This window comes from Rhea americana, unplaced genomic scaffold (assembly GCF_003343005.1).
Source record: "Rhea americana isolate MKP2758 unplaced genomic scaffold, rheAme1 scaffold_489, whole genome shotgun sequence".
NCBI lineage: Eukaryota > Metazoa > Chordata > Aves > Rheiformes > Rheidae > Rhea > Rhea americana.
In genome coordinates, this window is record NW_028186633.1 from 202,767 (window position 1) to 214,416 (window position 11,650).

At 59.6% G+C, this 11,650-nt stretch overlaps 2 protein-coding genes across 2 annotated transcripts in view; one reads left to right on the forward strand and one right to left on the reverse strand.

The window, feature by feature from the left end:
* Positions 1 to 6: 6 nt before the first annotated feature.
* On the forward strand, positions 7 to 8,689 carry INPP5J (inositol polyphosphate-5-phosphatase J). The gene is given in 13 exon segments (XM_085317072.1): positions 7 to 348; positions 1,359 to 1,469; positions 2,980 to 3,088; positions 3,623 to 3,739; positions 3,811 to 3,986; positions 4,565 to 4,676; positions 5,146 to 5,255; positions 5,616 to 5,805; positions 6,162 to 6,299; positions 6,851 to 6,943; positions 7,248 to 7,352; positions 7,596 to 8,134; positions 8,136 to 8,689. Coding segments are annotated over 13 exon segments (2,121 nt in total). The 5' UTR covers positions 7 to 79; the 3' UTR covers positions 8,188 to 8,689.
* A 136-nt stretch (positions 8,690 to 8,825) lies between these two features.
* The window catches only part of PLA2G3 (phospholipase A2 group III), a 9,966-nt gene continuing 7,141 nt past the window's right edge, over positions 8,826 to 11,650 (reverse strand). The window contains exons 3-8 of the mRNA XM_085317062.1: positions 11,487 to 11,619; positions 11,285 to 11,419; positions 10,547 to 11,070; positions 10,235 to 10,364; positions 9,919 to 10,053; positions 8,826 to 9,642 (exon numbers count right to left, since the gene is read on the reverse strand). Of these exons, the coding sequence (XP_085173188.1) occupies positions 9,441 to 9,642; positions 9,919 to 10,053; positions 10,235 to 10,364; positions 10,547 to 11,070; positions 11,285 to 11,419; positions 11,487 to 11,619 (1,259 nt within the window). The 3' untranslated portion in view covers positions 8,826 to 9,440. The remainder of the gene's footprint in view (positions 9,643 to 9,918; positions 10,054 to 10,234; positions 10,365 to 10,546; positions 11,071 to 11,284; positions 11,420 to 11,486; positions 11,620 to 11,650) is intronic.

An 11,650-nucleotide genomic window follows, 5' to 3' on the forward strand; every position in this document is an offset into this window, starting at 1 on the left:
GAGCCGGCTCCCGTTCCCCGAACTCGGTCCCCTGGAGCGAGCCGCCCCCGGGAAGCCGCCGCTCGCGGAGCGCAGGGAGATGCTCCCCAAAGCGGAGTCCAGCAGCCACATCTCGGCCTGGGCGGGCTCGCCCCCGCGGGCCGCGGGCCTGCCCAAAGCCGTCTCCAGTGAGTTCATCGCTGGGGGACAGTTCGGCCCGTCCAAGGCCGCGGCCCTCTCCAAAACCAAGTCGGACGAGTTCTCCGTGTTTGCGAGGGCCGGGGCGTCCCTTAGCCCGCCGAGCTGTGCTGGCTCCGCCGACGCTGTCCTCGGCTCTGCGGGAAGGGTGGCGGAGGACGGCTCGTTCCGGTGAGCGCCCGCGGCCGGCTGCCCGCTGTGCTGAGGGAGGAGAGCCGCGGCTGCTGGGCGGCGGGGGGGAGCGGCGGCGGGACGGCACGCGGGGTCGCGGCTGCCCCCCGCTCTAAAGYGCCGAGTGAAGCCTCTTCCTGGCTTCCTAACCTGCGTGCCGTGGGTGATGTCTRGCTGGAAGGAATCTCAGATGAGGGGCTGCTGACGGCCCGTTTCCTCTAGGCAYGCTGGAGAGGGGAAAAGAGGCTGGTGCCTGCCCTCTGTGCAGGGGGCACTGGGGAGCGGATGCTCTGGGGTGGTGTGTCCCCGGCGTACTCGTCTGGAGCAGGTGCCATCTGCCCCTGCTGCAGCTGGGCCTGGGGTGGCAGTGCCCGTCCTTGCTGTTAAAACCCGCCTCCCGTGGCTAAGACTTGTCCTAGTGCTGTTGAAAGAGGCTGCAGGCTGCTGGTGCATGCTGCGTAATGGCGTTCGCGTGTCGTTATTGATGATGGCTTTGCACTAGTGAAGGACATTGCTGCCGGGCTTGCAGCGTTTCTGTCACGAGTCACGTCCTGGCTGTTCAGGCTGGCCGTGCTCCAGGGGAGGACCCGGTGGGTTGAAATCCAGGCCTCTTTCTCCAGGAGCCCGAGAGATTGATGATTCCTGGGGAAAGGAGGGAGAGCAGTTTTCCGGGGACACCCTGGCTCACAGGCTCCTTGTTGTGCCAGCCTGGGTTTGACAGCGCCAAYAAAAGTGAGGGCTCGTTGTGCCGGTTTGCAGAATTGCGCTGGGGCTTGGGGTACAGCATGGCTTGCCACACCCTTGAGCGTAGACCCTGGAGGATTTAGGAGGCAATGACCCACCTCCTTCAAATAGGAGCTAAGGACATGGTGTCTGGGCCGTGGCTGAACTTCAGCTGCAGCTGCTTCTTGGGAGACAGCCTCCTTGTTGAGACTGGGGACTGAGCAAGGTGGGGACAGGAAACACTTCTGAGCCCGCGTATCAGCATGTTCTTCCTTTATCCTCCCAAGCATCACAGTGGTCACCTGGAACGTGGGCACAGCTATGCCCCCAAACGATGTGACATCCCTGCTTCATCTCAACACAGGCACGACGAATGATGCAGACATGATCGCCATTGGGTAAGGATGTGARGTGCAGGGCCCCCTTCTCCTGCCCCAGAGAGATTCCTGTTCAAGGGCTTCCCCGTAGTCGGGGGGTTTCCTTGGAGCTGAAAAGCCAAAGCTCCAATTTCCCTTAYGGCATGGGGAGCAGGGAGGGACTTAGCATTGCAGGTGGTAAAGCATCAGCAAAGGTGGTTGAAAGTTGGCTCCTAATAAAAACGGAGGCACTAAGAGGAGCTCAACTCTGGCCTCTGGGAATGCTGCCCTTGCCATGAGTCCTGGCAATCCTTGGAGTCATGCCTGCAGAGAGATTTAACTCGCCTACCAGAGAGAGTCCCCTGGGAGCATTCTTGTCTCAGCTTTTGCCCATGGTACGCGAGCCTCGAGGGCACAAATCTTCTACTCTCTCACAGCTGAATTGGCTCTGTGCCCCTGGAAACACTTAACCGCTGGCAAGGCAGCTCCAAGTCAGCGTGGTAAGGCTCTGTTGGTGTGGCCAGCAAGGCAAGCTCTGCCAGAGTCAAAGGGAAAACCGGCCCCTTGGGGATAGCTGCTGAGCCTGCAGCAGATTCTTGCCAAGCCATAGCTCCTGCCCTGGCAGGCTCCCGGTGTATGTGAGGTGGAGGAGCTTGGTCTGTATCCAAGAGGTTCACAGGAACCCTCATCCTCCTTGTCCCAGGGAGGGAGCAGCATGAGGCTGAGGCTGCCTGGACTGCCAGAGCTGTGGTGCTGTGTTGGAGCCTCTCTCCTGGTCATGGCCCCCTTGGCTCTGCAGACCAGCAGGATGTAGCTGTGTGGGGCTGTGGAGATAAGACTTCGGCCTGGCTGGATGGCGTGCTGGGGGTAGCTGACTGCGTAAGTCCTGTGTTCAGTTTGAGGGACTCGCCGGGACTCTTGTTTCTTGGCCAGGGATGGGATGTCCTGTATTGGTGAGCTGCTCCCCGCCTCCAGGATGTCTCTGCCTGGCTGCATCTTTTCTCTGAGCCCTGGGCACTTGATATTTTTGGGCAAGGCATTTCCTGATTCCGCTGTTCTCTAGCGACAGTCTCCTTCCCTCTGTTCACTAATTGCTGAGCTAGGAGGAGTATTATTAACCTTCTGTTTGCTGCTGCTCTGAGCTTTGTGGCTGGGATGTATCTGGACACCTATGCTGAAGTCCTGGTGTGACTTGGCTTCTCTGCAGATGTTAACGCAGCCAAAATGTCCAGGCTTTAGACTGTTGCTCAGCCCTGTGCAGCTGAACTGTTCCTGCTTAAAGGGCCAAGTCCGCTGTGGGTTTACAGTGCTACTCGTGCCTCTTGCTGCCATTTTCCCTGGCCTTGCTGGAGCAAGGACACAGCTGGTCTGGGCTGTAAATCCAGGATCCTCCTTTGAACTGCCCTTCCTGCCCTGGCAATGCTCCCCAGTACTGTTCTTTTGCATCTCTCCTAAGGCGCTCTCCGTAGCTGGGGTACAGACACCTTCCTCGTTGGCTGAGGAAACTGTGGCGGGATAGGCCCTGCAGAGCTACCTGTTCCTCTTCTTCCAGGCTGCAAGAGGTGAACTCCAAGTTAAACAAGCGCCTGAAGGATGCCCTGTTCACAGATCAGTGGAGCGAGCTCTTCATGGACGTTCTGAGCCCATTCCACTTTGTCCTGGTATGGAGGTCCAAAGGGGCTGCACAGCTGCTGGCCACAGGGAAGGAGAATCAGGCTGTGGAGATCAAGAGAGGATATGGAGTGGGAGAACTGGCTGGAGGGACAACATGTAGCTAGTAGGAGAGCAGCAGGAGGGTTTGAACTGGGGGCTAGTGGGGCATCTCGCCACCATGCTGCATAGCTCTCACCATCCTGCTCCCTTTCCTACTGCCTTTGGCTTCCCCCGTGGTGCCCTGGAGCACTTTCTATTGCTGCTGTGTTGTACCAGGGTGGGAGGTGAATGCAGGAGCAAGTCTGTGCTTCTAGCAACCTGTGGATCCCAGAGCAGGTTTGGCTCCCCAGGAATGCCTGGGGCACTTGACAGGATTGCCCCAGAGACTGCATAAGCCCTAGCATCACTGGAGATCTAGGTGCTAGCATAAGGGAGATGCTACTCCTGTGTCCTAGCACGGCTGTGACCTGGAGATGAGGCTCCTGCTCCTATGGACTGTGCTGTGGCCATCGTCCTACTTTTACTCCCTGTTCTCATTTCAGGTCAGCACGGTACGAATGCAAGGCTTGTTCCTGCTGATATTTGCCAAGTACTACCACCTCCCCTTCCTGCAGGACRTCCAGACAGATTGCACCAGGACAGGGCTGGGTGGCTGCTGGGTGAGTGTGGTCCTGGGGGAGGTGGTGAGGGACTGGTTTCCCAATGATCCAGTGGGCTCCTCTTGGTGTAGGGCAACAAGGGTGGGGTGAGCATCCGGCTCTCCATCTTCGGCCACATGGTCTGCTTCCTGAACTGCCACCTACCAGCGCACCTGGAGAAGGCAGAGCAGCGCAAGCAGGACTTCGCCACTATACTGCACATGCAGCAGTTCGAGGGGCATACAGCCAGCAGCATCCTGGACCATGAGTGCGTACACCCCCCTTTGCTCCCCACTCTGGGCCAAAGTTGCGGTGCCAGCCCAGCCTCCCCTGGTTGCCTCTAGCCAGGAACTTGGGTCTGGCATCTGACAGACAGAGATGGGGTCTTGCCTACAGAGCTGCAAGGCTGTCCGTTGGCCCAGGATGGCTGCACAGTGGGGTAGGTGTCAAGACGGGGCCTCGGTCTCCCCTGGGGCACGTCCGGGTCTGATAGAGCTCCTGCCATACTGGCACTGTCTTACAATTTGAGCCTGAGGTGGAGGGCCCAGGTCTGCCCCAGTGCATTGACTGTGCAATCTGACTCGAGCAGGTGCCTGCAATGGAAATTTCCATCCTCTTTTTCCGCCCAGGGAAGCCTGGCCTAGTTGGTTGATGGTGCTTGGTCCAAAGCTAACTATTCTGGCAGGGCTGGCAGCTGGCCAAGCTATTGGCTGAATACTGACCTACATTGCCGCTCCTGAGAGCGCCTCTGCTGCAGACTGAGACTGTCCGCAGGCCCCTGCCAGGGCTTGTTTTACCTAGCTCTGCTGCCCAGGCCCTTTTAACCTACTGTCCCTCCATCCCCAGCCTTGTGTTCTGGTTTGGGGACCTCAACTTCCGCATTGAGAGCCTTGACATCCGCTTTGTGAAATATGCCATTGACAGCAACATCCTAAGTCAGCTTTGGGAGAAGGACCAGGTGAGATCCAGGTGGGCTGAGCATGTTGCTGTGCTTCTGGGCTGGACGGCGAGTGTCACTTGGCACTTGCTGGAGCTATGTGACAGGRCACATCCTGCTACTGCCCACCAGCCACCCACAGGATGCAGAGGGSTGGAGTGTGCCCACAACTCTTCCAGCTTCATGGGGAAAAGGCAGTACAGTCATGTGATGGTTTTTCCTTGGGGCTATGCACATGTTAGTGATTCCTTTATCAGCATGTCTGGAAGAGCTGGGGGCAGTGGGCCTATAGGTTTGCTGCTTCCATGACAAGGATAAACCTTAAAAGCTGTGTGATGCCCACTAGGGTGTGTGGGGCTGGGAGCAAGGGGGCAGAGGCTGCTGCATACTAACAGCCCAGCTGGGTGTGGGGAGGTCTCCAGGTTTCCAACAACATGTGCAATCTGGCTGTGGGGCCTGATTTGTTCCCCTAACATACTCTTCCCCTCAGCTAAACATTGCCAAGAACACCTGGCCTGTCCTGAGTGGCTTTGAGGAGGGACCTCTGAACTTCCCACCCACATTCAAGTTTGACGTGGGCACCAACAAGTATGACAGCAGGTAGGAAGGTAGGGATTGAGTGTGTGCTGGGTCTGCAGGCTGGGAGAGGATGGTACAACTGAGGGCTGCAGGAGTTGTGAGGCTGATAGCCAAGATGGTATTGGTGCTCACGGATGCCAGTTCCAGCTCACAGTGAAGACTTTGGGTGTGTGGGGGGGCACCACGGTGGGGCAGGTAAGGGCCAGGCTGGGGACAGAGGGCTGGGACAGGACAGTGCAGCTGCAGGGACAGACCTGYACCGAACTGTGCCAAGATGAGCTGCATCCCCTACTCACGCATGTCRTAGTGCCAGGGGGAGGCAGTTCGGGGAGGAGCCCACTGCCCCCTGCCAGGCAAGAGATGCCCCTCTGTGCCTTGCAGTGTCAAGAAGCGAAAGCCGGCCTGGACTGACCGCATCCTCTGGAAGATCAAGTCTCCCAGCGCTGGGCCAGGTGTGGCTGGGTGCCAGCCTGGCCGGGGTGGCCTGTCGGTGAGCCAGCTCTGCTACTGCAGCCACATGGAGTACACTGTGAGTGACCACAAACCTGTGGCTGCCATCTTTGCAGTGCAGGTGAGCATCTCGCAGGGTCACTGGCCATGGGTATGCCTACCCCAGGTCAGGAGGCGGGTGTGCTGGGCTACCACTCGTAGTAGTGAGGCTCTTCCTCCCAGCTGGGGTTGGGGGGCAGGAGGCACAGAAGGGGTAGCAAGGCCTCGGGTCTGGGAGCCCAGTGAGTCTGCACAGCATGTGTTGTTTTTTGATTTCTTTGCTTGGCAGGCCTGGCTGCCTGTCTACCATGGCCAGGGACAGCGGGGCGGCTGCTGTTGATGCGTCCTTGAGGGCCCAGCCTCAGACGGGCACCCTGGGCAAGCTCTGTCTGGCATGTAGCCACCTGCCCTCGCTCACTATATGCATGTCCTTGGCAGTTTGCTTCCAAGGCAGACAACCCCCCAGTTGAGATTTATGTGGCTGATGAGTGGAGCAGGCCTGAGGAAGCTGTTGTCAGGTACAAGATGGCTGCTGACTTCCACCGGAGCTCCTGGGACTGGATAGGCCTCTACCAGGTACCGGCTGTAGGGCTGCAGTGGCTGAAAGGAATGGGGAGCACGGTGGGGTCCCTTCTGCTGCTTTCCCCCCTAGCAGACATGGGTGCTGGGTATGTGCCTAATACAGCTTGTGTTCCCTGCTCTGCGTGGGGGGCTGTGTTTTCCCTTCCTCTAGGAGCCAAGGGGGGGGGGGGATACAGCCCTGCTTTGAAGTAGTCAGATCTAGCAGCTCTGTTATTCCTTCCAGTCCTTGGTTTTCATGTGGTCCAAGACCAGACATGTCTTGGGGGGGACTGGGTGCCCAGGTCTTTTACCCAGCATGGCACTGAAGGGATGGATGGAAGAGAGTCGTTAGTGCCCCCCGTGCTCTGCTGATGGTAGCCCTGAACCCGCAAGGGCAAGGTAGCGCAGCCTCAGGACCTGGGGGATAGGGTACAGCAGGGCCAGATGTGCCTCAGCCTGTCCTGTGCTCAGCTCCAGGGGAGATGGYGCTGAGCACAGCGGAGGGTGTTGGAGCTGGCACCTTCCTCAGCTCATCTGTGTGTTCTCTCGTGTGTGCTCACATGCAGGTGGGTTTTCGGCATCCCAAAGACTATGTGTCCTATGTCTGGGCCAGGAGTGATGATGAAGACTGCTGCATGGAGAAGCAAGTCTGTGCACAGGTAAGCATCTCCCGGAGCCACAGCCTGCCCTGCCTGTGCTCTTGCAGCCTTACTGGGGCTGTAGCATCTGCAGCAGTGACCCCTTGAGGCTGAGCGGTCTCATTGTGTCCCTGGTGCCACTGATGGTCGGGGCAAGAGGGTGCCTCCTTCCTGCCTTGTGCCGAGTGTAGGGCAGGCCTACTCTGTACTGGTGTCAGAGATCTCTGCTCTCAGCTGGAGYTGGGGCTTCCTGCCGTGCTGAGAGGTGCGGTGGGGGCACCTTTGTACCCAGCCCTGGTGCCTATCAGCTGTCTCTGGGCTGCAGGTGGTGTTCTCGGAGGAGGCGCTGCCCAAGGGGAGAGGCGAGTACATCCTGGGATACTACAGCAACAACTCCAGCAGCATCGCTGGCGTGACGGAGCCCTTCCAGGTCAGCGCGGCCCGGAGGCGAGGCTGAAGGGCTGGGGGAAGCGGAGGGGGGAAGCGTGAGTGCTTGGCTGAATAAGGCAGGCTCCTGTGGTGCCCCGTGGCCCCTTGTGAAGGTCGGCTGTCGCAGCAGTCCTGCAGTGTTTCTGCACCCCTGGGGTGGAAGGTGGGGGCTGGCACTGCTAGCACTGTGCATGGGGCAGCCTGGGACCTGTTGCCAGCAGCACTGACTCGAGGGGACGTGCAGATCTCCCTGTCCAGGTCAGAGGAGGGCTCTGAAGAAGAAGATGACAGCACGCTGGTCCTGTTGGCCTCTAAATCCCGAAGTCCCAGCCCAGGCAAGATGAAACAGCACCGGAGCCGAAGCCCTACCTTGGCCAAGTTCCAGGGCCTCATCCTACGGCCGTCGAGCCGGGAGCGGGGCACCAGCCGCAGCCCCTCACCCCAAAGCCGCCGGGGCCTCACAGGCCACATCCCTGCCATCCACCTGCCCAAGCCGGAGCCAGGGTGCTGTGGGGCCAAAGCCAAGGAACCAGGGCAAGCAGCCGAGTATCAGGAGGGCAGCTCGGGCTCCTTCTACCAGACTGCATGGGAGCAATGCGGCCTGTGGCATGTCTCTGCTGACAACTTCTTGGCCAGGGCTGATCCCAGGAACCTGGGCCTGCTGCCTGCGCTCCGTTTGGAGACAGTTGACCAGGCCACAGGCCATCGGAGAGAGAGTGTGGACCAAGGCTACCCCTGCAGGAAGATGAGCCTCACYGGGGACCCATGCAGCACCTCCCCAAGGGAGGACCAGGCCCCAAGAGTTGGGCAGCCATAATCATGCCATGGGACACTAATTCAGCAGCCCCACCATTCACATAAGGTGCTTGCTGTGTGCTTTTCTCTACCACTTTCCTGCTGAAACATCCTCTCCCTTATTTATTGCAGTGAATAACCCTCTGTACCTGTAACCTGTTGTATACCCGGCTTATAGAAGTCTGTCCCTGGCCCCCACTGCCTGAGCTGCTGCCCTGGTCGTGGAGGAGCTGTGAGGTAGCACAGCTGGGACATAAGGGACAGGAACAAAGTCTGGTGCTGCAGTGGGGGTGGCTGGGAGAAGCCACTCATGAAATTCAAAGGCAAGTCAGGGCAAAACACATCCAGGCCAAGGCACTTCAGTCCTGCTGGAGGAGCACTGGCCTCCCATCTGCTCCAGATGTGGAGGTAGGACCATCCCAGGCCATTGGGTTGGTGTAGGTACTTGGAAGATCGAAGCTTGCACCTCCCCTGCTCCTACCACTGTGCCTCAACCTTAGACATACTGCAAGTAACAAAATAAACCATCCTGCTGTCCCTGTCTGTGCTGTGCTTACTGCAGGGGGGTCAGAAACAGCCCCAGGCACAGCCATCTCTCCAGCACCACACACCACACTCCGTACCACCTTTTATTTTTCTTCTCCTGCTACACACCAGGATTACTCCCCTTTCCCCCCCACACAGCAGAGCTCCTTCCATCACCCTGGATGATGCTGTAACCTCTTCTGCCCCCTCTCCTGACCTGCCAGGAGCCAGTCTTTGCTCCAGTGCTAGGAGCAGATATGCAGCCACGGCTCAACCCCCCCATGCCTGTCTGCGAGCCACCTCCTCTTCTGGAGGAGGGCCTCCTCCTCCACCTCACCCAGCAGCTCAGGACTGCTCAGCCCCATCAGCAGAAGGAACACAAATCCTGGGGGGGGGGGGGAGGAGTTCCTGGTATCTCCCTTGCCTGGGCCCTCAAGTGACCAAAGGTGAGGGTGGGTTGAACGTCTCCCAAGCCCCATGAGCACAGCAGAGAACGATATGGCATTTCATTTTCCAGCTGTTCCTGCTCCTTTCCCCATGCTCTGGGCTGCTCACAGATGGCAAGCACAGCCCCATCACTCCTTGGGAGGGGCTAGTCAACCCCTCCCAGTTCCTCTGCCTTCCCCCCTCACTCCAGCTCTGGCCCCCAAGCTCCACGCAGTGCTCAGAGCCATCCTTTGCCTCCAAGACAGGAGGTAAGCAGCTCTGCTCCAGCAGCTGCTGCACCGCGCATATTCATTTTACACAAGACAGCTCTGCTCAGGCATCGTCAGGGTGCTGTGGGGTGCTGAACTCCCCATTTCTGTTCCAAGGCCAGTTGCAAGCATCTCTCATAGAGTGAGCCACCACTATCCTGTATCTTCTGGTCTTGATGTTTGACCTTGGAGGTCATATGCAGTGGATCCCAGTGCCTCGAGGTGTTTCTGAGGTGCAGAGCAGGCACTAGCACAGCCTGGGTCACTGTAATACAGCTGCCAGAGAAGCAGAGCAGTTAACTTCAGGAGTGGCCCCGGAGCCCGTAACGCTGCAGCACTGGCATCCAGAGCCAGTCCAGGCCCAGTCCTCTGACTGGACTGCCTTCTGCCCGCCACACGCGTCCAGCGCTGCCGGCCTCGGCTCTGCCCAGGGCACAGCACAGCGCTCACTGAGCCASGATTGCACCCAGTCACCCACAAAGTCCCTTCTGCCTGCACAGGCTGTAGAGACCCCCCAGGCAAGTCGAGCTCCCTCGATCCCGTCGCACTTACTTGTGCCGTGGCTCCTTGCCCAGGTCACAGTCAGCCAGCGGCTTCAGTACGAAGCAGTCCGCGGCAACGCGCTCAGCCAGCACAGCCTCCTCCGCGTCACTGAGGCCCCTCACCCTGCGCAGGAACCGGGCCAGTCTGCAGGCAAGGGGAGGCAGTGCTCACTGGCTGCTGGACAGGGTGGACAGTCCTGGCAGCGAGTCCTAGACAGGCTTCTTTCCAGGAGCCAGGACTTGGCTGGACTGTGGGCCAGGTCACTTCCCAGGAAGTTCACACTGTGCACACACACGTGTGCGGAGGGTGTGCTAAGGACACTGACCTGCGAGTGCAATTGCAGTGGAAGAGRGTCCGCGTGTCCGTGTTATGCAGCTTGTACTTGAGCTCATGGGGTGCAATCTGGTGCTCACACTTATCCAGGCGCTTGTAGCACCTGCACATCCTGCCTACACCTGAGAAGAAACAGGGAGAGAATGAGGGGCACTTCCAGCACACAGGCCTCAGGAAGCGCCGCGTGCACCTCTCAGGCACAGATGCCACCAGGGGTGGGTGCAGCCCCRGCAATCACACCAAGCCACTTGGGTCTGGGGAAATCCCATCTTTACTGCATGCTCTGTCCTGGGAAACGACTCACCCTGCCGCCTGCGCTGAGCCCGGGGAGGCACGGGGGTTGCTTTGTGCAGCTCCGCAGCTGGGCTGGATCTGATGCTGCCTTCTTCACGGTGGGCCATGCAGGCAGGATGTGCTGAACCCCTACCCCCTTGCTGTGTTACTCCAAGTATCTGCCTTTCTCCAGTAGAGTACTGCTCCAACACGGTCATTGCTGTCGAAGGCCCTGGCTCCAGCTGCCATGGAGCTGTCAGGTATCTGGTTGTGGGCTCAGCCTCATCCCTAGTAGATGCAGGGGGCAAGGTACTTGGGCCCCATGGCTGCTGCACTGTCACAAGTCTCTCATTCTGCCCAGGGCTCTGCGTCCGGCGGAGCTTAGGATTTTGTCCCAGTCTCTGTCGTAGCCGCTTCCGGCCAAGCCTAGAGGACTTCTTTCTCTTGCGTGGGGACTGCGTGGTGGGGCTGTCCGTCTCCTCCACTGGCAGGCCATAGTGGTACTGATTCTGCTGCACCATCCTGGCCAGGGGCACTACACCATAACGCTCACACCTGGGGACACCACATCGCACAGGGTGCTGTACATGGACCTGCCCCAGCCCAGCTTTGCCCGTAGCAGCCAGGTGGGACACGCTCAGGGCCCTAGCAGCGAGGACACCCACCCTGGAAGCTGGGGGGCTGCAGCACAAGTCCCCACAGCCTGCTCTCCTGCTGTGGAGGTGCAGCTGGCTGCATCAGCACCGGCTCCTCAGCGCCTGGGACTCACCCTCCCCACCAGCGCCACTGCACGCACTCCTCGCTCTCCTCCAGCACGAAGCACGGCACCTCCAGCAGGTTGAAGAAAGTGACGCCGATGATGTTGGAGACGGTGTCGTTGAGGTCCAGCAGGCACCGCCGGAATCTGCAAAGGAGGCGGCGTGAGCGGCCCCGGYGTGCGGCGGGCGCCGCCGCCGCCGTCGCGGGCGCACCTGCCGTCGCAGTCGCAGTGGGACACGGTGTGCAGCCGGTAGTTGCGGATGCCGTAGTTGAACTCCAGCGCCGCGATCTGCGCCTCGCACCGGTCGTGCTCCCGGCAGCAGCCGTCGGGGCCCCGGAAGAGACCTGCGGGCAGCGCCGGTGAGCGCGGCCGCAG